Source organism: Panthera pardus, unplaced genomic scaffold (genome assembly GCF_024362965.1).
Source record: "Panthera pardus isolate Hobbes unplaced genomic scaffold, ASM2436296v1 HiC_scaffold_7, whole genome shotgun sequence".
In the NCBI taxonomy this organism is placed as follows: domain Eukaryota; kingdom Metazoa; phylum Chordata; class Mammalia; order Carnivora; family Felidae; genus Panthera; species Panthera pardus.
The window spans coordinates 17147277-17171188 of NW_026527002.1; the positions used below are offsets into that span (position 1 = coordinate 17147277).

Below are 23912 nucleotides of genomic sequence, written 5' to 3' on the forward strand. Positions count from 1 at the left end.
GTTCTCAGCATGTTTAAGGCAGGCTAGGATAAGCTATGTTTGGTAGGTTAGGTATATTAAATGTATTTTTGACTTATGATATTTCCTAAGTTGAGGAAGATCTAAATATAAATATCTATATATTCATATGGATATATTTTCCTTTTGCACAAATGGAATTATGTATGGTTTACCTATTATAATACTATCAGAACATAAGGAATTACCTTACTCTGTTTTAATAGCTGCTTTACAGTGTGCTTTGATGTGGCTGTACCATAATTTAAGCAGTCCCCTCTCGATATTTCATTTGATACAAACTAATGTATAATCTCAAACAGGTTAGGAACTAGGACCAGGAGTAAAATAATCCATTAAATACATAAATAACATGCTATAACTATAATATAAAATAAGGTAAGTGAAGGACTGGAAGGAAATGTCAGATATAGGTCCAAAGAGATAAATATGTTTAGTTAACTTTTCCAACTCTATATTTATCTTCATAGAACTGGAAAAAAAAGTGCTGAAGAGAAAGTAGAAAACAACTGTGATATTTTAAAATAGTAAATGAAATTTTGTGATATTTTCCATTTTCTGAAGTAACATTTAAAATACTCGCATCAGGGGTGCTCAGTCAGTAAAGCATGCAACTCTTGATCTCTGGGTCATGAGTTCAAGCCCACATTGGGTTTTAGTTGAGTGTGGAGCTTACCTTAAAAAAAGTTACTCAAATCAATACTCAAAGAGTCAATACTTGAAGCCTCGGAAATCCTATTTTCTCATATTTTTTTCTCTGTAGCAAAAAGATATTTATTTAAACTTATATAACCTCAGTTAACATTTGACTATATTAATCCAAATATAAAGCAGAGTTAATTTTAATATGATAAATCTACTTCCCATGGTGGAAATTGGAAGGTATAGGGTTATAGGTGAGGTTTATGAAATAGCAAAGTAAATGAACTCATAAGAGTCATAAACCTTAAATTTTTCTCCTACCTCTATAGACAGGTACCTAATAACACTATCCTTGCTCTTCTAGAGAAGTAGAGCTGGACAATACTCTCTTCTCTTCCCTGAAAGGCTTTATACATATTCTGTTGTGGTCGACATTTTAGAAGGAGCTTAGGTGAGGATATCAGGAACATAATAGCCAAATCTGAAAATAAACAACTCTGGAGTAATTTCCAAAGACTCAAATGATGATCTTGGTCTGAGTATGAATGGATAAGAAAAGGTTGATGGCTTATAATGAAAAAGACTTGAGGTTTTATTCTTTTTCTACTTAATATGAGTAAACAATGTAATATGGCTATTAAGAATACTGTGAATTCAGGTTGTGTTAGTAGAACATAGTATCAAGAGGGAAAAAATGCTAGTTCTGCTTCACCTCTACATTGCTGGTTAAATCACACTCACATCATAATACTATACTGAAAAAGAATATGTTTAAAAACATTTTTTAAAAATGTTTACTTATTTTTGAGAAAGAGAGACAGAGCAAGAGTGGGGCAGGGGCAGAGAGAGGGAGACACAGAATCCGAAGCAGGTTTCAAGCTCTGAGCTGTCAACACTGAGTCTGATGTGGGGCTTGAATCCACAGACTGTGAGATCATGACCTGAGCCAAAGTTGGATGCTTAACTGACTGAGCCACCAGGTGCCCCTGAAAAAAAAAAAAAAAATTAACCAAATCTGGTCATGAGGAGAGTGGTCAGAATGTTGAAAGGCCTGAAAATTGTCTTATGACATTTTTTTTACCTTTTTAAAAATTTTATTTATTTTGAGAGAGACAGAGACAGGATGACATGGGAAGGGTCAGAGAGAAAGGAAGACAGAGAATCCCAAGCAAGCTGTACACTGTCAGTGCAGAGCCTGACACGGGGCTCAAACCCACAAACCATGAGATCATGACCTGAGCCGAAACTAAAACTCAGACGCTTAAATGACTGAGCCACCCAGGTGCCCCATGTCTTATGACATATTAAAGGAGCTAGGAATATTTTATTTTGGAGAAAAGAAAACATAGGACAACTAGAAAAGTTGTCTTTGAATATTTGAAGAGATGTCATATTTAAGAAGTATTAAGCTTTTTTTATAATCACAGAAGACAGAATCAGTGGGTATAAATTTCAGTGAAACCAATTTCAGCTTAAATTTATATATTCTTTGTGGGTGAGTCCCAAAATTTTCAAATGCTTTATCTGAAATCGTAATAACTGTAAGTTATTATTGTCCCCATTTTATACCTGAGATTCAAAAAATTTTCGGGAAGTGAATGATTTATATGAAGTCACACAGCTAGTAAAGTCTAGAGACTGAGACCAGGTTTTCTGGTTTCCAAGTTCAGCAGTCATTCAAGTACATTACATATGCCTAATGAGAACTTGAAAGAGATTTTTGTTTCAATTTTAAATGTTTATTTATTTTTGAGAGGGAGAGAAAGCTAGGGAGTGGCAGAGAGACAGAAGGAGAGAGAGAATCCCAAGCAGGCTCTGTGCTGTCAGTGCAGAGCCCTATGTGGGGCTCGAACTCCCAAACCATGAGATCATGACCTGAGCTGAAATCAAGAGTTGGATGTTTACCTAACTGAGCCATGTAGTTGCCCCTGAGGGAGATTTTTTAGGTAATCAAAGGTTAGTTTAAAAATAAAAGATAAAGGAATATATTCCCAGTGAACCATAGGAAATGTTCGAAAGAGACTGGACAATAAGTAGCCTGGGATATTGTGGAGAAAATTTAATTATCTGATTGGAGATTGAACTTTAAGGTCTCTTTCAAAACTAAAATTTCAAGATTCTGTGAGGACTTCAAATAGATGAAGAAATGGAAGAAAACACCAAAGGTGACTGTAAGAGTTAGTTTTCCTAACTGTATATTGAGGAAGGGTGTGTAGAATCATAAAAATGAAGATAAGCCAGAGCAGATATGAAGTCTGATAATAAGTCAAGATACTTGCTTGTTCTGGCATAGTTTATTGAAGTTGGTAGGAAAAAAATGATTTGAAAAGAAACTAACATTTTTTTTAAAGTAAAAATATGCTGATCTTTAAGGCATGGCTTGTATACACACATAACTTGGTTTATTTCTGCCAAAATATATTTTATCTTTATAATATCAATGTATTTGATTAGCATCAATTTTCTTTTTCAGAGTTTCCCTAGCTGAAGCGCATGCTCGACTGAACTTAAGGAATAAAGTGCTTAAAGAAGATGTACTAATTGCAGCCTTATTGTTTGAAACATCTCTCACACTGAAATATGGTAATCTATTATTAATTTGTTAATGATCACTATAAATAATTATATTTAAATATTTTTAGACTGTTAAAATATCTATAAAATTTTATAAATTTTATGGTATTTATAAAATAAAATGTTATAGATATTTTATTTTTTAATTTTTTAATTTTTATTTTTTTAAATTTAAATCCAAATTAGTTAACATATAGTGTAATAATGATTTTAGGAATAGAATTTAGTGACTCATCACTTACATATAACACCCAGTGCTCATCCCACAAATGTGCTCCTTAATGCCCCTTGTGCATTTAGCCCAGCTCCCTACTCAACACCCTGCCAGAAACCCTCAGTTTGTTCTCTGTATTTAGGAATCTCTTAATGTCTCTTTGTCTCCCTCTCTGTTTTTATATTATTTTTGCTCCCCTTCCCTTATGTTCATCTGTTTTGGATCTTAAATTCCACATATGAATGAAATCATATATTTGTCTTTCTCTGACTTATATTTCACTTAGCATAATACACTCTAGTTCCATCCATGTTGTTGCAACTGGCAAGATTTCATTCTTTTTGATTGCCTAGTAATATTCCATTGTATGTATGTATATATATACCACATCTTTATCCATTCATCAGTCAATGGACATTTGGGCTCTTTCCATGCTTTGGCTGTTGTTGATAACTATAAATAATATTGTTGCTATATACAATGGGGTGCATGTGCCCCTTTTATTTTATTTTTTTATTTTTTATTTTTTTCCAATATATGAAATTTATTGTCAAATTGGTTTTCATGCAACACCCAGTGCTCATCCCAAAAGGTGCCCTCCTCAATACCCATCCCCCACCCTCCTCTCCTTCCCACCCCCCATCAACCCTCAGTTTGTTCTCAGTTTTTAACAGTCTCTTATGCTTTGGCTCTCTACCACTCTAACCTCTTTTTTTTTTTTCCTTCCCCTCCCCGATGGGTTTCTGTTAAGTTTCTCAGGATCCACATAAGAGTGAAACCATATGGTATCTTTCTTTCTCTGCATGGCTTATTTCACTTAGCATCACACTCTCCAGTTCCATCCACGTTGCTACAAAAGGCCATATTTCATTCTTTCTCATTGCCACGTAGTATTCCATTGTGTATATAAACCACAATTTCTTTATCCATTCATCAGTTGATGGACATTTAGGCTCTTTCCATAATTTGGCTATTGTTGAGGGTGCTGCTATAAACATTGGGGTACAAGTGCCCCTATGCATCAGTACTCCTGTATCCCTTGGGTAAATTCCTAGCAGTGCTATTGCTGGGTCATAGGGTAGGTCTATTTTTAATTTTCTGAGGAACCTCCACACTGCTTTCCAGAGCGGCTCATGTGCCCCTTTTAAACAGCACACCTGTATCCTTTGGATAAATACCTAGTAGTGCAATCGCTAGGTTGTAAGGTAGTTCTATTTTTAGTTTTTTGTGGAACTTCATAGTGTTTTCCAGAGTGGCTGCACCAGTTTGCATTCCCACCAACAGTGTAAAGGGTTCCCCTTTCTCCACATCCTTGCCAACATCTGTCATTGCCTGAGTTGTTAATGTTAGCCATTCTGACAGGTGTGAGGTGGTATCTCATTGTAGTTTTGATTTGTATTTCCTTGATAAGGAGTGATGTTGAGCATTTTTTCATGTGTCTCTTAGCCATCTGGATGTCTTCTTTGGAAAAGTGTCTATTCATGTCTTTTGCCCATTTTTTCACTGGATTATTTGTTTTTTGGGTGTAGCGTTTGAGAAGTTCTTTATAGATTTTGGATACTAACCCTTTATCTGATATGTCATTTGCAAATATCTTCTCCCATTCCGTTGGTTGCCTTTTAGTTTTGCTGATTATTTCCTTTGCAGTGCAGAAGCTTTTTATCTTGATGAGGTCCCAGTAGCTCATTTTTGCTTTTGTTTCCCTTGCCTCCGGAGACATGTCAAGTAAAAAGTTGCTGCGGCCGAGGTCAAAGAGGTTTTTGCCTGCTTTCTCCTCGAGGGTTTTGATGGCTTCCTGTCTTACATTTATGACTTTCATCCATTTTGAGTTTGTCTTTGTGTGTGGTGTAAGAAAGTGGTCCAGGTTTATTCTTCTGCATGTCACAGTCCAGCTTTCCTAACACCATTTGTGGAAGAGACAGTCTTTATTCCATTGGATATTCTTTCCTGCTTTATCAAACATTAGTTGGCCATATGTTTGTGGGTCCATTTCTGGGTTCTCTATTCTGTTCCATAAATTTATATGTCTGTTTTTGTGCCATTAGCATATGGTCTTGTTGATTGCAGCTTTGTAATACAGCTTGAAGTCCACAGTTGTGATGCCTCCAGCTTTGGTTTTCTTTTTCAGGATTGCTTAGGCAATTCAGGGTCTTTCTGGTTCCATACACATTTTAGGATTATTTGTTCTAGCTCTGTGAAGAATGCTGGTGTTATTTTGATAGGGATTGCTAAAATATTATGTATATATTAATTATTATTTTAAAAATTAGTAAATTTTTAAAAGTTTATTTATTTATTTATTTTTGAGAGGAGAGAGAGTGAGCACAGGCATGAATGGGGAAGGGGCAGAGAGAGAATCCCAAGCAGGCTGTACACTGTCAGCACACAGCCTGATGCGGGACCCAATCCCACAAACCTTGAGATCATAACCTGGGCCAAAATCTAGCACCCACTGAGCCAAGTGAGCCACCCAGGTGCCCTAGAATAATAAATTTTTGTCAGGTAAGGCCTGTTTCAATTTGAACACTTACTAATTGTTTATAGGTAATATAACACGTTCCTTGTTATGCATGATTGCTTGGATTCTGAAACTTTTGCATTGCTTATAGAGTTCTGATAAAACATGTATTAAATACAACATGAAGTGATTCTAAATTTATCTTTCTTTTACTTAAACATTTTTTTAATGTTTATTTATTTTTGAGAGAGAGAGACAGAACGCAAGTGGGGGAGGAGCAGAGAGCGAGAGAGACACAGAATTTGAAGCAGGCTCCAGGCTCTAAGCTGTCAGCACAGAGCCCAATGCAGGGCTCAAACCCATGAACCATGAGATCATGACCTGAGCCAAAGTCGGATGCTTAACCAACTGAGCCACCAGGTACCCCATAAATTTATCTTCCTTCTACAATAACATGCAACAGGAACACCTGGGTGGCTCAGTCAGTTAATCATCCAACTCTTGATTTTGGCTTAGGTCATAATCTCACAGTTGGTGAAATCAAGCCCTGCCATGGGGCTCTACACTGACAGCATGGAGCCTGCTTGGGATTCTCTCTCTCCCTCTCTTTCTTCCCCTTCCCCTCATGTTCTCTCTCTCTCTCTTTCTCAAAATAAATAAATAAACATAAAATAAATAAAATAACAAGCAGCATTCAATTGTCAAGCAGTCCCCCTCAATGCAGTTAAGCACAGAGACAAAGAAAATGTGTTCATTTTGTATCACTGCCTTCCTGAATTGCTAGCTATAATACTATGACTATAGCATTTAATTGTTTGAAATGAATTTGAGCTTATTATGGTTTTGCTAATAAAAACATAAAAGGGCTCCTAAAGTAAGAGTAAACAGAGTTATTCTCCCAAAGCTCTTGCCGAATTGGATCAAACATTAATTTTCATAAGATATTACAATCCTTGAAGCCAAACTCTGGCTCCAACCTTGGGACTTAAAGGATGTATTAACACTGACTTTTTTGTGTGTATATATTCAGTGCTTAAATTTGCCTTAAATTCAATTTATACAGTAATAACGGTTCACAAAAACTCATTAGAACATTAGAACTTTGGGGGCGCCTGGGTGGCGCAGTCGGTTAAGCGTCCGACTTCAGCCAGGTCACGATCTCGCGGTCCGTGAGTTCGAGCCCCGCGTCAGGCTCTGGGCTGATGGCTCGGAGCCTGGAGCCTGCTTCCGATTCTGTGTCTCCCTCTCTCTCTGCCCCTCCCCCGTTCATGCTCTGTCTCTCTCTGTCCCAAAAATAAATTAAAAACGTTGAAAAAAAAAAAAAAAAAAGAACATTAGAACTTTGTTCTATAATTGTCAAAATCAAACATTATTAACCTGGGATTCATGGATACTTAGAGTTCTCGGGACTTGTGAATCTCTAAATTATATGAAAATATTTACATGTATGTGCTTGACACCTTTTTTGCTTAGAGAGATGAATGGTAAGTTTTATGAAGTATGTCTTATAGGTTCATTACCCCCAGAAAAATTTAGTTACCATCCCATGTTAGTTTTATGCACCAAAAGAGAAAGACATTGATTCCCAACCAATACTAAATAACAGGAAGGATACAAAAATATTTTTATTTTTAATTTGCTTTATCTTTTACAGGCTTCCTTTTTTAGAGATTTTATTGTTTTTATTTTTTATTTTTTTAAATGTTTATTTATTTTTGATGGGTGGGGAGGGGCAGAGAGGGGACAGAAGATCTGAAGCGAGCTCCCCGCTGACAGGAGAGAGCCTGTTGTGGAGCTTGAATTCATGAACCAAGAGATCATGACCTGAGCCAAAGTTGGACACTGACTGAGCCACGTAGGCACCCCAGATTTTTTTTTAATTTTATTTTTTATTTTTTAAAATTTACATCCAAATTAGCATACAGTACAACAATGATTTCAGGAGTAGATTCCTTAATGCTCCTTACCCATGTAGCCCATCCCCCCTCCTACAACCCCTCCAGTAATCCTTAGTTTGTTCCCCATATTTATGAGTCTCTTCTGTTTTGTCCCTCTCCCTGTTTTTATATTATTTTTGTTTCCCTTCCCTTATGTTCATCTGTTTTGCTCTTAAAGTCCTCATGAGTGAAGTCATATGATTTTTGTCTTTCTCTAATTTCACTTAGCATAACACCCTCTAGTTCCATTCATGTAGTTGCAAATGGCAAGGTTTCATTCTTTTTGATTGCCGAGTAATACTCCATTGTGTGTGTGTGTGTGTGTGTGTGTGTGTGTGTATACACCATACCTTCTTTATCCATTCATCCATCGATGGACATTTGGACCCTTTCCATCCTTTGGCTATTGTTGATAGTACTGCTATAAACATGGGGGTGCATGTGTGTCCTTTCAAAACAGCACACCTGTATCCTGTGGATAAATGCTTAGTAGTATAATTGCTGTGTCGTAGGGTAGTTCTATTTTTAGTTTTTTGAGGAACCTCCATACTGTTTCCCAGAGTGGCTGCACCAGCTTGCATTCCCACCAGATTTTATTTTTTAAAAGTAATCAGGTTTTATTTTTTAAAGTAATCTCTACACCCAATATGGGGCTCAAACTTACACCCAGAGATCAAGAATCACATACTCTACCGACTGAGGCTGCTAGGCGCCCATATCTTTTACATTCTTATTATTTGTATTTAAAAGCATACTTGATAAAATCTAACACACATTTTTTATGTACCATAACAAAAAAATTCTGCCAATTTTATTATGACATGCTATCAAAATTAAAATATAGATTTCAATAAGAAGACAAAAATTTGTGTCTTTGAATTTAGAAACTATACTATTTATTATTAAGGACCCCTATGGTAGAATATGGCTATTTTCACTTGGTAACTATTTTGTCAAGACTTTTGTGAAGTATTTAAGAAAGCATCTGTTGAGGAATATAAAACTAAATGAAGATTTTTTTTTTCCTTTAGTTATTTTTTGTTTTCATAATGAATTTCAGTTAGGTATCTTGATTTTTAAGTCTTAAACAAAACAATGTTAAGAGATCCTTAAATGTTGGAGCACCTGGGTGGCTCAGTCAGTTAAGCATCTGACTTCAGCTCAGGTCATGATCTCAGTTTGTGGGTTCCAGCCCCACGTGGGGCACTGTGTTGACAGCTCAGAGCCTGGAGCCTGCTTTAGATTCTGTCTCCCTTTCTCTTTGCCCCTCCCTTGCTCATGCTCTGTCTCTCTCTCTCTCTCTCTCTCAAAAATAAATAAACGCTAAAAAAAAAAAAAAAAAAAAAAAAGAGCTCCTTAAGTGTTATTTCAGTTATAGCAGGAAATTGGAAACAAGAAAAAAAAGAAGAAAAAAACAAAGCAAGAAATTGATCTCTACTCAGGGACATTTTTCTTGGATGCAAAAAACAATAGGTTGTGCTCATGATTAGAAGTTGGGGCAGATTTAGAAGTTGGGGCAGAGGGCATAGGGAAGAATTAAAGAAAACTCCCAATTTTCTGCCTTGAGCAACTGAGTGGACCATGATGCCATTTACCACAACTGGGAACAAAGAGAAAAAGGGTTGGGAGAAAAAACAAATTATAGATAGTTATGTTTGAGACATCCTACAGAGATACCTTTAGATTGATACAAGAATCTGGAGTTAGGTGAGGGTTCTAATTTAGAAATTTAATTTGGGAACCATCAGCCCAAAGATGGTACTCATAGCCATGGAATGGATGAAATTACCTGAAATTACCTAGATTGAGACTATACAGAGAACTCCAGGACTGCCCTTGAAGAATTCCAATATTTAGAAATGGGGTTGAGGAGGGGGAACAAACAGAGGAGAATGAGAAGCTGTAGCTACAATGTAGTAAGAAAATCAAGTGTAGTTATAGAAACAAGACAGTTTAAGATTAGATTTTACAGAATTAGGGGAAGATCAAAGGAATAAAATCCTTAAAAAGGTGAGAGGGGATGGGATCCAGAGCACATGTGAAAATATTGGTCTCTAATGAAAGAAGTCACTTCATTATATAGGAGGGAAGACAAATGGATACAGAATCAGGTCTGTATCCATTTGATCATACACTCTACACAAGGTCATCAGCTAAAAGCAAAAGGTTTGAGGAGAGAAGAATGGAATATCATAGTCATGGGGGCAGGAGGCAGAAGAACATTTGTCTTAGACTCAGCAGGGTTGTCTGGCAGTCAGTGGGCATCCATTTGAGGTTTCTGTGATTCATTTAAAGTGAAAGCAAGAGATGCCAATTATGTGATTTTCTGCCTAGCAGCCTGAGTGCAGGCATAAAGTAAATTGTTGGGTTCATGCAGAGTTGAGGTTTTGATAGGTGACTGTGATAGAGTGTTGCAGAGGGGTAAGGGAGTGGGGACACTGGCTTGGGATAGATTCTTAAATAGGTTAAAAGAAGGAAGTGAATTGAAGGAAGCCATTTGGAGGTCTTGGGATAGAAGCTGGAAGTATAAGAGAAAAGGGGGATTTGAACTAATGGTTTTGAAGTAAGTTTTTGGTAATGTCAGTTTCCTGTGATTTTCCTATGTGTGGTGGAGGTAGAGGAAAAATTCCAGAGAGGTCTGGAGTTAAGAGGGTCGTTCACATGGAAATCACTGAATGGCAGGTATTAGGGAATAGAGGAATATTGTGAGCCATGTGCTGAGAACTGGTTGACTTCACCAAGGAAGAGAAAGAGTAGTAAGCCCAAATGGCACTGGGCATCAGCGGAGAGATTTTTATTAAGAGGAAAGCAGGGACAAGAATGGTCTGGTAGCAGCAAAGGGGCAGCAAGTTAGTCACTGTCTCTGTCTTGTGTTACTAAGGTATGAGTGGTGTTTTGAGAAAAAGCAGCTTCACTTTAGAGAGCCACAGGGAAAGCAGTGTTCTCAAGGAACAGTAAGGATTCAGGTAAGATAAAGGGAATGGTAAAGGGAGCAGTCACGGCAGTCTGAGACTATGTTAAGTGCATACTGATGACACACGGCTCTAGGAAGGTAGGCACTGTCTGCTTGGCTAGCAACTGTACTCCTGGCCAGTCACATGTATGTACTCATTCAATGAATCAACAATGAAACAGAATTTAAGAGCTTAACTCCTAAAGTGGTAGTCAAAAAGTCTTTTTTAAGTTGTGGTAAAATATACGTAACATTTACCATCTTAACGATTTTTAAGTGTATAGTTCAGTGGTGTTAAATACGTTCACACTGTTGCCACCATCCATCTCTATAAACCTTTCATTTTTTTCTGTACCCATTAAACAATAACTCCCCAATCTCTCCTTCCTTCCTCCAGTCCCTGGCAACCACCATTCTTTCTATTTTTATAAATTTGACTTCTCCATGTATCTCATATAAGTCTAATCATATGTGTTTATCTTGTGGCTCACTTCACTTCATATAATGTCCCCAAAGGTTTATTGATGTGGTAGCATGCATTAGAATTTCCTTCTTGTTCAAGATTGAATATTCTATTCCATTGTATGTATGTGTACACACACACACACACACACACACACACACACACACACACACACAATTTTGTTTATTCATTCACCCAACAATGGACCTTAGATTGCTTGCACCTTTGGCTATTGTGAATAATGCTATGAACATAAGTATATGCTTACTTACCTCTTTGAGACCTTGTTTTAAATTATTTTGGGTATATGTCCATAAATGAAATCCCTGGATCAGGTAATTTTTTGAATAAACTGCTACTGTTTTCCGTAAGGGTTGCATCATTTTACATTCTCACCAACAGTGCACAAGGGTACATTTTCTTCATACCCTTGCCAACATTTGCTTGATAGTAGCCATCCTTATGGGTGTAAGATGGTATTTCACACCATTTACCTAGTGATTAGTGATGTTGACCATCATTCACGTGCCTATCTTTGGAGAAATGTCCGTTTCTCCTTTGCCGATTTTTGAATTGGGTTATTTTCTTGTTCAGTTGTAGATCCTGTATCAGATACAATTTGCAAGTATTTTCTCCCATTCCATGGGTTGCCTTTTCACTCTTCATTGTAGTATTTGATGCACCAGTTTATTTTGATGTGGTTTAACTTATCTATTTCCTCTTGTTGCCTGTGCTTTAGTGTTATAACACTAGAAATCTAGTGTTACATAAATTCTAGAAATCACTGCCAAATCCAGTGTCATGAAGCATTTCCCCAATTTTTTGTTTTTGTCTTAGTTCTTATGCTTAGGTCTATAATATAAGGGACCAACTTCATTTTTTTTTTCTTACGGGTATTGTTTTTTCAGTACCATTTATTGGAAACTGTCCTTTCCCCATTGGTTTTGGCACTCTTAAAGCATAAATCATTTAACCATGTATTTGAGGGGTTCTTTCCAGGCTATTCAATTCCATAGGTTTATGTCTTCTTGTCAGTGGTTCTGAATAATTGAGATTACAATGATGTCTTTATCTTCAGTCATCCGCTTAACCTTTATTAAAGTGTTTCCCTACCTTCTAATACCTTCTCTCCCTACTTCTTCCACCTCCTCACAGCACTATTCAGGTTCAAAACTCTAATGCCTAGGTCAACAGATAACAAAGTTCTAGTTTCTACACTTAAAAAAATGTTATTTTTGAGAGAGAATATGAGCTGGGGAGGGGCAGAGAGGGTGGAGGGGACAGGATTTTAAGTGGGCTCTGCACTGACAGCAGTGACCCCAACACTGGGCTCGAACTCATGAACTGTGAGATCACGACCTGAACCAAGGCTGGACACTAAACCAAGCCACCCATGTGCCCCTCTAGTTTCCATGTTTTAAAACATAGTATTTTTTCTTGGCTCTGGTAAGTCTGTGTATATACTGAAACTATTTCATGAGTCTAAAAAACAGATCAGTTTTAAATGATTATTGAAATATTCTATTAAATAGGTCAGAACTTAGTTTAAAAACTCTTATTGGGGGGGCCTGGGTGGCTCAGTAGATTGAGCATCCTACTTTTTTAAAGTTTGTTTATTTGAGAGAGTGGGGGAGGGGCAGAGAGCGAATCCCAAGCAGGCTCAGTGCTGTCAGCGCAGAGCCTGACGTGGGGCTCAATTCCATAAACCATGAGATCATGACCTGAGCCCAGATGAAGAGTCAGATGCTTAACCAACTGAATCCCACAGGTGCCCCAATCATCTGATTCTGTATTTCAGCTCAGGTCATGATCCCAGGGTCGTGGGCTCAAGACCCACAGCAGGCTGTGCAGAGTGTAGAGCACGGTTGGGATTCTCTCTCCCGCTGCCCCTTTCCCCAGCTTGCACTCTATAAAACAAAACAAACTCATACTATTTTGCTGAAAATGTGATTTCACATTTAGCATTTTAAGGACTTCTCATTTACTTTTTTCCTTAGGGGCCACTGTATTTTGTGTTGCTCCAAATGCAGTATTTCCATTTGAATTGTATAATGAAGAATATTTGGAGCAAAGGGATATCTATTTGAATCAATGCCAACAGCAGCTCCAACAGTTTATTGCCACATATGGACCTGGGACAGCTATTTTCACTAGTGATGAATAGGCAATCTGAGGAAAATCATTTTCTTCACTCATATTTAAGCAGTGGAAAGGTGTGATTCTGAAATAATGCTTCAGGTAATACTATGTATGGTAGTACATTAGAAGGCTATCTTAAAAATATAAAAGGTCTCATTATTAAAAATCTGGTCGGGGGACCTGGGTGGCCCAGTTGGTTAAGCGTCCGACTTCAGCTCAGGTCATGATCTCACAGTTCATGGGTTCGAGCCCCGCATTGGGCTCTGTGCTGACAGTTCAGAGCTTGCTTCAGATTCTGTGTCTCCCTCTCTGCCCCTCCTCTGCTCATTCTCTCAAAGAATAAACATTAAAAAAATAAAAAAAGAATCTGGAAACTAAGCAATGTTTAAAAACGGTCACTTTTATGTAGTTCTACTTGTCACATGATGGCAAGAACAGTTTACATGAGAATATTTACCTAAAAATAAATCATTTTTCTTGCACCTGTGAACCTGACAAATGGGAGTAAATAACAGCAACATATAGAAGCAGAAGCCTCCAATTTAAGGACATTTCCTACTTCATTACTTTTTATGTCCATTATATAGTTTTGGAATCCCTAAATATGAATTCAGGGAAAGCTTGGAAATTTTCCATTTTTTAAAGCCAGGTTAAATGAAAAAAAGTAATTTATAACAAATCAAGGGGTAAGAATTGGCTCCTTGTACTTAACTGGTTACAAGAAAGGCACCAAAAGGCAAAGAAACCCAATTTGCAAACCATCTTCATTTTTGGAGGGAAGAGATCTATTCTGAAAAGGTGTGTGCGGGGAAAGAGAAAATATATTTAACTTGTAAAATCCCCAAATCCTTTTCATTTTTCAAAGGTTTAATGTTTTTTTTAAATGTTTTTGAGAGAACAGTGTGAGTGAGGGAGGGCCAGAGAAAGGAGACCCAAAATCTGGAGCAGACTCCAAGGCCCAAATGGGGCCTGAATATACCAGGAGATCCTGACCTGAGCCAAAGTTGGACACTTAAAGCAGTTGAGCCACCCAGGTGTCCCAATAATTATAAAAAAATAAGATACTACCATGCCGATTCTTTAGAAACTGGCACTTTATGGAGCTAAACCATAAAGGTTGACAGCTCTCTCTATAGGCCTTTGACAAATCATTCCTACTCATTCAGCAGTATTTACTGAATATTCACTAGTTTCAGAGACTTGTGTTACTTTTTCAGAATGCAAAGCTAGTTTTTTTGTTTTTGTCTTTTAAGCTTTTATGTATTTTTTTTTTTTAAAGAAATTTTTTTTTAACGTTTATTTTTGAGACAGAGAGAGACAGAGCATGAACGGGGGAGGGTCAGAGAGAGGGAGACACAGAATCTGAAACAGGCTCCAGGCTCTGAGCTGTCAGCACAGAGCCTGACGCGGGACTTGAACTCATGGACCGCGAGATCGTGACCTGAGCTGAAGTCGGCCGCTTAACCGACTGAGCCACCCAGGCGCCCCTAAGCTTTTATGTATTTTTTGAGAGTGTGGGAGAGAATCCCAAGCAGGCTTCATGCTCAGTGTGGACATGGGGCTGGGCTCCATTTCATGACCTGAGCCGAAATGGAGTCAGCAAAGCCAGATTTTAAAAACAATTTACATATTACAGTTCTAGAATTCTAGACTTGCCATAATGAAGTTATAACCTAGATAAAAGCACTCAACAGGGGAAAAGCAAGATTTAGCTAAGTTCAAGTCTTCAGAGTTAAGAATTTAGCTTTAGAATTCCTATAAATTCTAAGCCCTGGTTGGAATGGACTGTCCAGTCACTATTTCCCTTAATATGGCATGTTATTGTTTGTACTAAGATCACAATTTTTTTTGTTCAAAGGCAAAAGCCAAGAATAAGATTAAAACTTAAACTATGTAGGTCACAGGTGAAATCTTTATTTGTAAGGGATAATTCGTTAAGGTGTTTAGGAGATTCCAAATACTTATTTATTGATAAAGAACATACTTTCTTAAAGTATGCTAAAAACAAATCTGACTAATGATTATGGAACTGGAGATGTTTAAACACTCGATATATTTTAAAGATAGCAGACTTTACTGCCCAACAGTTAAAAGTATTCAAGCATGTATTTCTCTACATAACTTATTGTGAGGTGATCAATGTTAAATAAAGTATTTATTCATGTCTTCTTGACCAATTCTTCATTTTTCCTTCCAACTGCATGCCTCTGGGGAAAAAAATCAGAAACCAACAATGAAAATCACTCCATAGTCAAAATCAAAGGAAAATCAGACTTCTGACAACACACACACAGGCAACTTTAACAGGATATGGCCCTAACCCTTTGGAGTTTCAGATACTTTTGAATTATTGTTAGCTGTGATTGCCAGAATTACTTACCGAGGCAATGAAGAATTTTTAACCACAACAGTTATGGACTTGGACATTCATCTGCAGCTACCTACATGATGAAAAGAACATATAACCCATTTTAATGAAAAATTGCATTATACTTGAGTAATTCACATAAACAATATACATAACTGGCATCTCAGTCTTCAAATTATTTCTTCAAAGAAACCCTCAGCTGGGTAAACGGCAAAAAGTAATTTAAGTCATCATTGTGCCAGTTACTAAACCTATCTAGGTCAAAAACCTACTAAATGTTTTTGGTACTGCTTTTCATAGACAGTACCATAAATACATAACAAAGCACAGTGTTTAACATTAAGTTTTGGTACCTCATTACATGCAGTTGTGCTCCTAGTGGTTTTATCACAGCCATCCTCAGATGTTTTTGGAAAACATCACAACGTTCATTCATCTTCAACTCATAGGCTCTGTTGCACCTAGAAATCAAAATATTTCATTGTGAATTCTCATTTGTACTTGCCATCTGTTTGGCATCTTATATGCAGGAATGGTCCAGTAAGACTTTTTCATTCTCATCAAGAGCCATAAACATTTTACTTACAACCTTCCTGACTCCCATCTAACTTTTTATAAAAACTACTAACATTTGAGGCCATATACTGGAATAATTTTGTTATTTAACACATCTCTCATGGAATGAAGTACTTTCTGCTTAGTTCTACTTTTTTTGGTAGTCCAAACAGATAACCCCAAAATTTAGAACCTCTGTAATGGCTTGAACAGATTAGTACTTTTGACTGTTGAGGCCCTAATAGTTCTATAAATGATCTTTCCAAGCTGGAAATGGGTTTATTAGCATGGATAGGAAAAATTGTGGCTATATATAAGATGTTCTTTACTGTGGCAGTATCGATGTTAGGACATGATGGTCCTAATGAGTACCTAGCCATTGCTTTTCTGTCTCAGAGCTTGACAAGGATGAGATGAGTCAGGTTAAAGGTTAGATGTATAAAAACAAGTGTGTAGACCTCCAACTAAAGCATCACAATGGCAAATCTAATGTAGTTTTAGAGCAGATACATTATGTTGACATCATTATTGGACAGTCTTGTAGAATTAAGTCCCAGGTCGCCTGAAAGCACACTTAGGTAGTGCAAAGAATGGCCAGGGCCACAGATCATCTCTTACAGCACCCCAGGAGGGTAAATCATTGAACCAGACAGCTACTGGAAATGATTTATGAAGACACATCAAATGTTGTACCTTGCAAAACAATTTATCATTTTCAAGTCTGGAAATAATTTCACATCGTCAATATTAGGAACACAAACTATTAGTTATGAATAATACCAACTTGGAAAGTTTCAGTGTAATGAGATTCATGGGAACTACTGACAACTATATGCATAATCTCATTTGTGTAAATCCTACAAGAATGTTTAGTGATACATATTTGTAATAAAACTGCTGTGCCTGCTTCGGCAGCACATATACTAAAATTGGAACGATACAGAGATTAGCAAGGCCCCTGCGCAAGGATGACACGCAAATTCATGAAGCGTTCCATATTTTTGAGGTTGCGGAGAAAAAGGAACCCTCTTGCACTGTTGGTGGGAATGCAAATTGGTGCAGCCACTCTGGAAAACAGTGTGGAGGTTCCTCAAAAAATTAAAAATAGACCCACCCTATAACCCAGCAATAGCACTGCTAGGAATTTACCCAAGGGATACAGGAATACTGATGCATAAGGGCACTTGTACCCCAATGTTTATAGCAGCACCCTCAACAATAGCCAAATTATGGAAAGAGCCTAAATGTCCATCAACTGATGAATGGATAAAGAAATTGTGGTTTATATACATGATGGAGTACTATGTGACAATGAGAAAGAATGAAATATGGCCCTTTGTAGCAACGTGGATGGAATTGGAGAGTGTTCTGCCAAGTGAAATAAGCCATACAGAGAAAGACAGATACCATATGGTTTCACTCTTATGTGGATCCTGAGAAACTTAACAGAAACCCACGGGGGAGGGGAAGGAAAAAAAAAAGAGGTTAGAGTGGTAGAGAGCCAAAGCATAAGAGACTCTTAAAAACTGAGAATAAACTGAGGGTTGATGGGGGTGGGTGATGGGTATTCAGGAGGGCACCTTTTGGGATGAGCACTGGGTGTTGCATGAAAACCAATTTGACAATAAATTTCATGTATTGAAAAAAAATAAATATTAAAAAAATAAAAATAAAAAATAAAACTGCTATCCTTCCCACTCAGCTCAAAAAGCTAAGAGCCAGGATACAAAATCCCAGATGAGAGGCACCTCAGGAGTTATGACGGTAGGTAGGTTGAAGGCAGGAGTTATGTGATAGGTAAAAAATTAGATGCTAGAGTAATGAGAAAAATCACAGTTCTTAAATGGTGTGGTGGGCTCCGTATTTATTATGCTTCAGGATTTACCTGTTAATCAGTATTTTTACCAAACATTTGGTTTTAAAACCCCCAGTATTTAGCAATAAAAGTAGGATTGATGCCACTTATGCCTCAAAATAAAGATGACTAATACCAAATGTAAACTATTTTTAGCCATCAAATGCCCTGGTGACAGCAACATATTTGGGAGGAGGTAACAACAAAAAAGCCCGACACAGGATTATACCGTTTCATCGATGAGGTATTAATACCATTTTAAAGTATTTAAGTAATCTCTATATCCAAAGTGGAGCTCAAACTGACAACCCCCACCGCAAGATCCTCCAACTGAGCCAGCCAGGCGCCCCAATAACTTGTTTTTGAATAGGTAACACGTTCTTCCAGCCTCCCAGCTGTTGACCAGTTTCTTCAGTATTCTGTCCAGAAATACACATCTCTATATAAATGCAAGCATCTAAGGGTAGAGCAGGCATTTATGGCTTAGGGATGTTCTAAACAGTACATATTGTTCTCCCAACTTCAAAACATCACGTCTTTAGAAGATATTTACAAAGGAAGATTCACAAACACATGCGACAAGTCACTGTCCTAAGTCGCTACCAGAACTGTTACTAAACTGGTAACAATTTTAAAAGCCAATCACAAACTACAGTTAAGTAAAGGTTGTCTTTAATATCCTAGAGATAATGCCTTTCCCCTTTTATAAAATGCTTGCGTACTACGAATAAGTCGCCCACTAAGGGACCCTAAAACCGTCTAGGATGCACACAAGGCTTTGCTGGGGATACAAAATTGCTCCGAAGGAGGCCCCGGCGTACACCAAAACCACGCGCCATACCTTCCAGCCGCCTCGAAACCACCTCAATCTGAGAAGGCCCTTTATTAATTTTTGACTTTAGAACAGTCGAAACGGGCGTTTACTAAAAAAAAGGGTCAGTTGAGACCCGCGGCTGGTTACTAAAAAATGCGACAGAGCCAATAACCCAGGACGCTCTGGGTGGCAGAAGGGGAAGGCTGCCTCCCGGGCCGACCTCGCGGCCATGCAGCTTACTCGGCTGCGCTCGGCAAGGTCGGAGGCCCTTTACACGGGGGCCCCAGGGCAGAGCCCAGAGGAGGGCCTGGGTTCCGGCAACGAGTCGGGTTCCCGGTAGTAACAGGTTGAACTAAGACCGCAAGGACTCCCACCTCGAAGGGCCCAGCGACTGGTCCGCTGCCGCCCGGTCCGCATGACCGACCAAGTTTCGCACGGCCTCCTCCGTCGACAGCCGCGCGGAAAAGAAAGCACAGCTTCTTCCGTTGGGCTTTTGGGGCTCCAGGCCCCGCCCCTTCCGGGCTCTGGCCCCGCCTCCGACAGGGGAGCGTGTGTCCGGCGGCGGAGTCCGTGCTAAGCACCAGGGCGGTAGTTGGAGCTGCGTTCTCAACGTCTGGGTGGCGCTACCCTGAGATCTGCGTTTCTCCGACTGCGGTGGAGTGCTACACCGTAAGTTCATATTGAAGGGAACTTTTGGAGGCTTTCAAGGCTCATGAGGACTTCACCCAGAGCTATTTCACCGAGTATGCAAACGTGTAGTCTGTCAGTTTGTAATGGACCCAAAAGAGCGGGAAATACTCCAAAAAGGAAGGGTCTCCCATTCCCAGTACTATATATTTGTTTAGTCTTCTACTCCCCCACGTAGTTCAGTGCTTAAAAAAACTGGTAGTATTGGACATCCCAATTTAGAATAAGGGTATCTGGAATCGACCCCATCAAACACATAGAAGAACCAGTTGCCACAAAAAAAGCTGTTATATCTCCCTCATAACAATAGCTACTGCTGCTGTTTTTGTTGATAATAATTATAGAGCATTTAAAAAAAAAGCATTCGTAAAGCAGTCACCCGCTTTGTTTATGAACATGTTCTAATTTGCTATTGATTTTTTATTTTTGTGTTTTTTTACTCTTGTTTCTTTCAATCATTTTATTTGAGTCCTGGCTACAAAGCACTAGACTTAGTGCTGTAGGAGATAGGCTGATGATCTTGTTGCCAGAAAGAACACACGTGAAAGCATGTAATTAAACAATTGAATCAGTAAAAGGCACATCATCTTTCCTTTATAAATTGGAAGTATAAGAAACTGATTCAAAATCCAGTACAAATGTATTTGCCTCAAGGAAACATGGTAAAAAAAAATCTAAACTTAGCAAAATAAATTGTTGGTTATACTTACTTTCTCAAAGAATTTCTCTCTAACGTTTTTGCTGAATGTTTTGCAGGGGTTTAAAATTCTTTGTTTGGGACCCCAACTGGGCAGTTTATTCTGTCAGGTGGTGGCTTGGACCTCAGCCTGCCATTGCAGACTCTTGGCTGGATGTAAACTTCTACAACCTAATTTTGCAACCTGGACAGCCACCTCCATCAGGCCTTTGCCTACAAGTGGATGGGGAGGTGTGGGAGCTACCATTACTGAAAGTTGTACTGAAAGAGGAGGGTGACTTTGCTGAACCCATAAATGCTATGGCAACATTTTAGGCATGTTCTCAGTGTCTAGGGCCATGTGAGAAGGAACTGGAGATCAGCATGGATGCTCCTGCAACAGTTCCTTACAGGATACCTCCTAAGTTGCTAGTTTTCCTTTCCTTCAGTGGGTTGCTCACATGGCACTTATTAGCATCTTCTTCTGAAGGATACCTGACCTGGATAGGATATGGAAGGGACCACTGTTTTAATGACTTAATACGTTCTTCAAACTAGATACAATTAAATTCTGGGACTAAAATTTAGGTGTTCCTAAAACTCCACAGCCACCTATTTTCAGATTATAATTTTAAGTCAGTTGGGTTTTTTTAAAGTTTATTTATTCATTTTGAGAGAGAGAGAGAGAGAGAGAGAGAGAGAGAGAGAGAGAGAGAATCCTGCGCAGGCTCTGTGCTGACAGTGCACAGACTGCACTGCACTGACCAACACAGGGCTCGATCCCACACACCATGAGATCATGACCTGAGCTGAAATCTAGAGTTGGATGCTTAACTGATTGAGAAACCCAGGTGTCCCAAAGCAGGTTTTTTTTTTTAATTTAAGTAATCTTTACACCCAACATTTGGCTTGAACTCATGACTCAAAGATCAAGAGTTGCATGCTTTTTTAAAAATATTTTTTTTAATGTTTATTTATTTTTGAGAGAGCGGGCACAGAGAGAGAGGGGACACAAAATCCAAAGGAGGCTTCAGGCTCCGAGATACCAGCACAGAGCCTGACAGGAAGCTTGAACCCACGAACCATGAGATTGTGACATGAGCCAAAGTTGGACGCTTAACTGACTGAGCCACCCAGGTGCCCCTTGAGTTGCCTGCTCTTCTGAGCCAGCCAGGTGCCCCTTAAATCAGTTATTTTAATTGATTAGTAGTATAATTCATTAAATAAATGTTATGTTTTCAACTGCATCGCAACTAAGTGGCTTTAAAAAAATGAGTAGTGTATTATCCCACATTGCAGGAAGTCCAGAGGTAGCTGGTTCTAGGGTTGGTTAATTCAGCAGCACAGCATTGTCAGAGTTTGTGGTCTTCTCTGAGACTCTTGATTTTCCCTTCATGGTTGCAAAAAGGCTCCCACAACTATAAACATCACATCTTCTTATAAAAACATCCAAAGGCAGGAAGGAAGGAGTTTTTTTTCAGGTGTTTCTTTTTTTTTTTTAAGTTTATTAGTTTTTTATTGTTTTAAATAAACAGAGGCAGAGAAGAAGAGGGAGAGAACCTTAAGCAGCCTCCATGCTCAGCACAGAGCTTGATGCAGGGTTTGATTCCACAACCGTGGGATCATGACCTGAGCCAAAATGAAGAGTCCAGCGCTCAACCAACTGAGCCACCCAGTTGCCCCACGGTGTTTCTCTTTTAATCTGTGTGAAAAGTACTACCAAGAATGCCCTTCAGGTGCCATTGACCATGGTTGGGTTACATGTCCAGAGATGATCAGCTTGTGCTGTGAGAAGGTAGGTTGTTGTAGAAAAGAAAGAGAAGGGCAAATGGCTATTAAAAGAGCTATCAACGGTTCTTGCCACAACAGGTAATCTTAACTTTAAGATTTGGGGATATTGCTGTGAACCTCAAGAGCTCTCTTCTAGGGATACGTGGCTGGCTCAGTTGGTGGAGCATGCAGCTCTGGATCTTGGGGTTATAACTTCAAGCCCTACATTGGGCATAGAGACTACTTAAGATAGATAGATAAGTAAGTAAATAAATAAATAAATAAATATTTTAAAAAAGAGCTCTCTTCTAATTACTCTACAAAGGGAGATAACCTTATAGGAGCATGATTAAGGATATGGGAATTCTGAGAAAGAATGGGTTCAAATATTCAACTTCTGCCCCAAAATTTGCCACAAAAGCAAAAATAGCTTTTTAACACAGGTTAATTGACATACTAAGAATTGCACATATTTAAGATGAAAAATTTCTAAGTTTTGACATGTATACACCTGTGAAGCATCACACTAAAGTTAATGAACAGGAGCGCTTGGTGGCTCAGTCAGTTAAGCATCCAACTCTGGATCTCAGCTCAGGTCTTGATTTCAAGGTTGTGAGTTCAAGCCCCGTGTTGGGCTCCACACTGGGCCTGGGACCTACTTAAAAAAGAAAAAAGATAATGGACATATTCATCACCCCCAGATATTTCCTCATGCTCCTTTGTAATGTCTCCTTCATGCCCCAAAGCTCCACCTTTAAACCCCATCCCCAGGCAACTGCTGACTGACTTTCTGTTGCTACAGATTAGTTGCATTTTTCTATAATTTGCTTAAATGGAATCATATAGTGTGTACTCTTTGTTGGCTCTTTTCATTCAGCATAATTATTTTGAAATTCATCCATGCTATTGTATGTAACAATAGTTAATTCCTTTTTAGTGCTGAGAAGCATTCCCATATATGGATATACCACAGCTTGTTTATCCATAGATCCGTTGATGGACATTTGGATGTATCAGTGTTTGGCTATTACAAATAAAGCTGCTATGAGCAAGTTTCTAGGTGGCTCAGTTGGTTAAGCATAGGACTCTTGACTTTGGCCCAGGTCACGATCTCATGGTTCGTGAGATTAAGCCCCACAATGGGCTTGCTGCTGTCAGTGCAGAGCCTGCTTTAGATGCTCTATCTGCCTTTCTCTGTCTGCCCCTCCCCTAGTTTTGCTCTCCCTCTCTCAAAAATAAATAAACATTAAAAAAAATAGACATTCTTCATTTTGATGGAAACCAATTTATTAATTCTTTGTCTTATATGGATTTGGCTGTTATGTCTAAGGAACTTTACCTAACTCAAAACTTCTGCAAAGTCCTTCCTCCCGCACCCTCCCAACCATAGACCTACTCAGTTATTCCTCAGCAGAATAAATATGCCCTTTTCAGGACTGCAGATCACTCAACCAGGCTCATCAAGTGACTGTATCCAAGATTCAGAGCTATGCCTCTATGAATTATGTCATGAATTTTGCTGAAATCTAATAAGCCCCCTCAATATTGAAAGACTCATCCTAATCCAGACTCCAAAAACCTCATATCCTGCCATTGCCCTTCCCATTATTTTTTTTAAATTTTTTAAATGTTTATTTATTTTTGAGAGAGAGACAGAGGTGAGCAGGGGAGGAGCAGAGAGAGAGAGAGAGAGAGAGAGAGAGGGAGACACAGAATCCAAAGCAGGCTCCAGTCTCTGAGCTGTCAGCACAGGGCCGGGGCTCGATCCCACGAACTGTGAGATCATGAC

At 38.6% G+C, this 23912-nt stretch overlaps 1 protein-coding gene and 2 non-coding genes across 3 annotated transcripts in view; 2 read left to right on the top strand and 1 right to left on the bottom strand.

Annotated features, from left to right (window-relative positions):
* Nucleotides 1-14658, top strand: part of MCMDC2 (minichromosome maintenance domain containing 2) — a 37835-nt gene extending 23177 nt beyond the window's left edge. Inside the window, exons 13-14 of the mRNA XM_019453202.2 lie at nt 3134-3243; nt 13257-14658. Coding sequence (XP_019308747.1) covers nt 3134-3243; nt 13257-13423 — 277 coding nt within the window. The 3' untranslated portion in view covers nt 13424-14658. The remainder of the gene's footprint in view (nt 1-3133; nt 3244-13256) is intronic.
* A 1262-nt stretch (nt 14659-15920) lies between these two features.
* LOC128775374 (small nucleolar RNA SNORD87) lies at nt 15921-16009 on the bottom strand. The gene has a single exon (XR_008420104.1). It is a non-coding gene; the product is annotated as a small nucleolar RNA SNORD87 (small nucleolar RNA).
* A 1211-nt stretch (nt 16010-17220) lies between these two features.
* LOC128775390 (U6 spliceosomal RNA) lies at nt 17221-17324 on the top strand. Its single transcript, XR_008420114.1, has one exon. It is a non-coding gene; the product is annotated as a U6 spliceosomal RNA (small nuclear RNA).
* Nucleotides 17325-23912: the final 6588 nt, after the last annotated feature.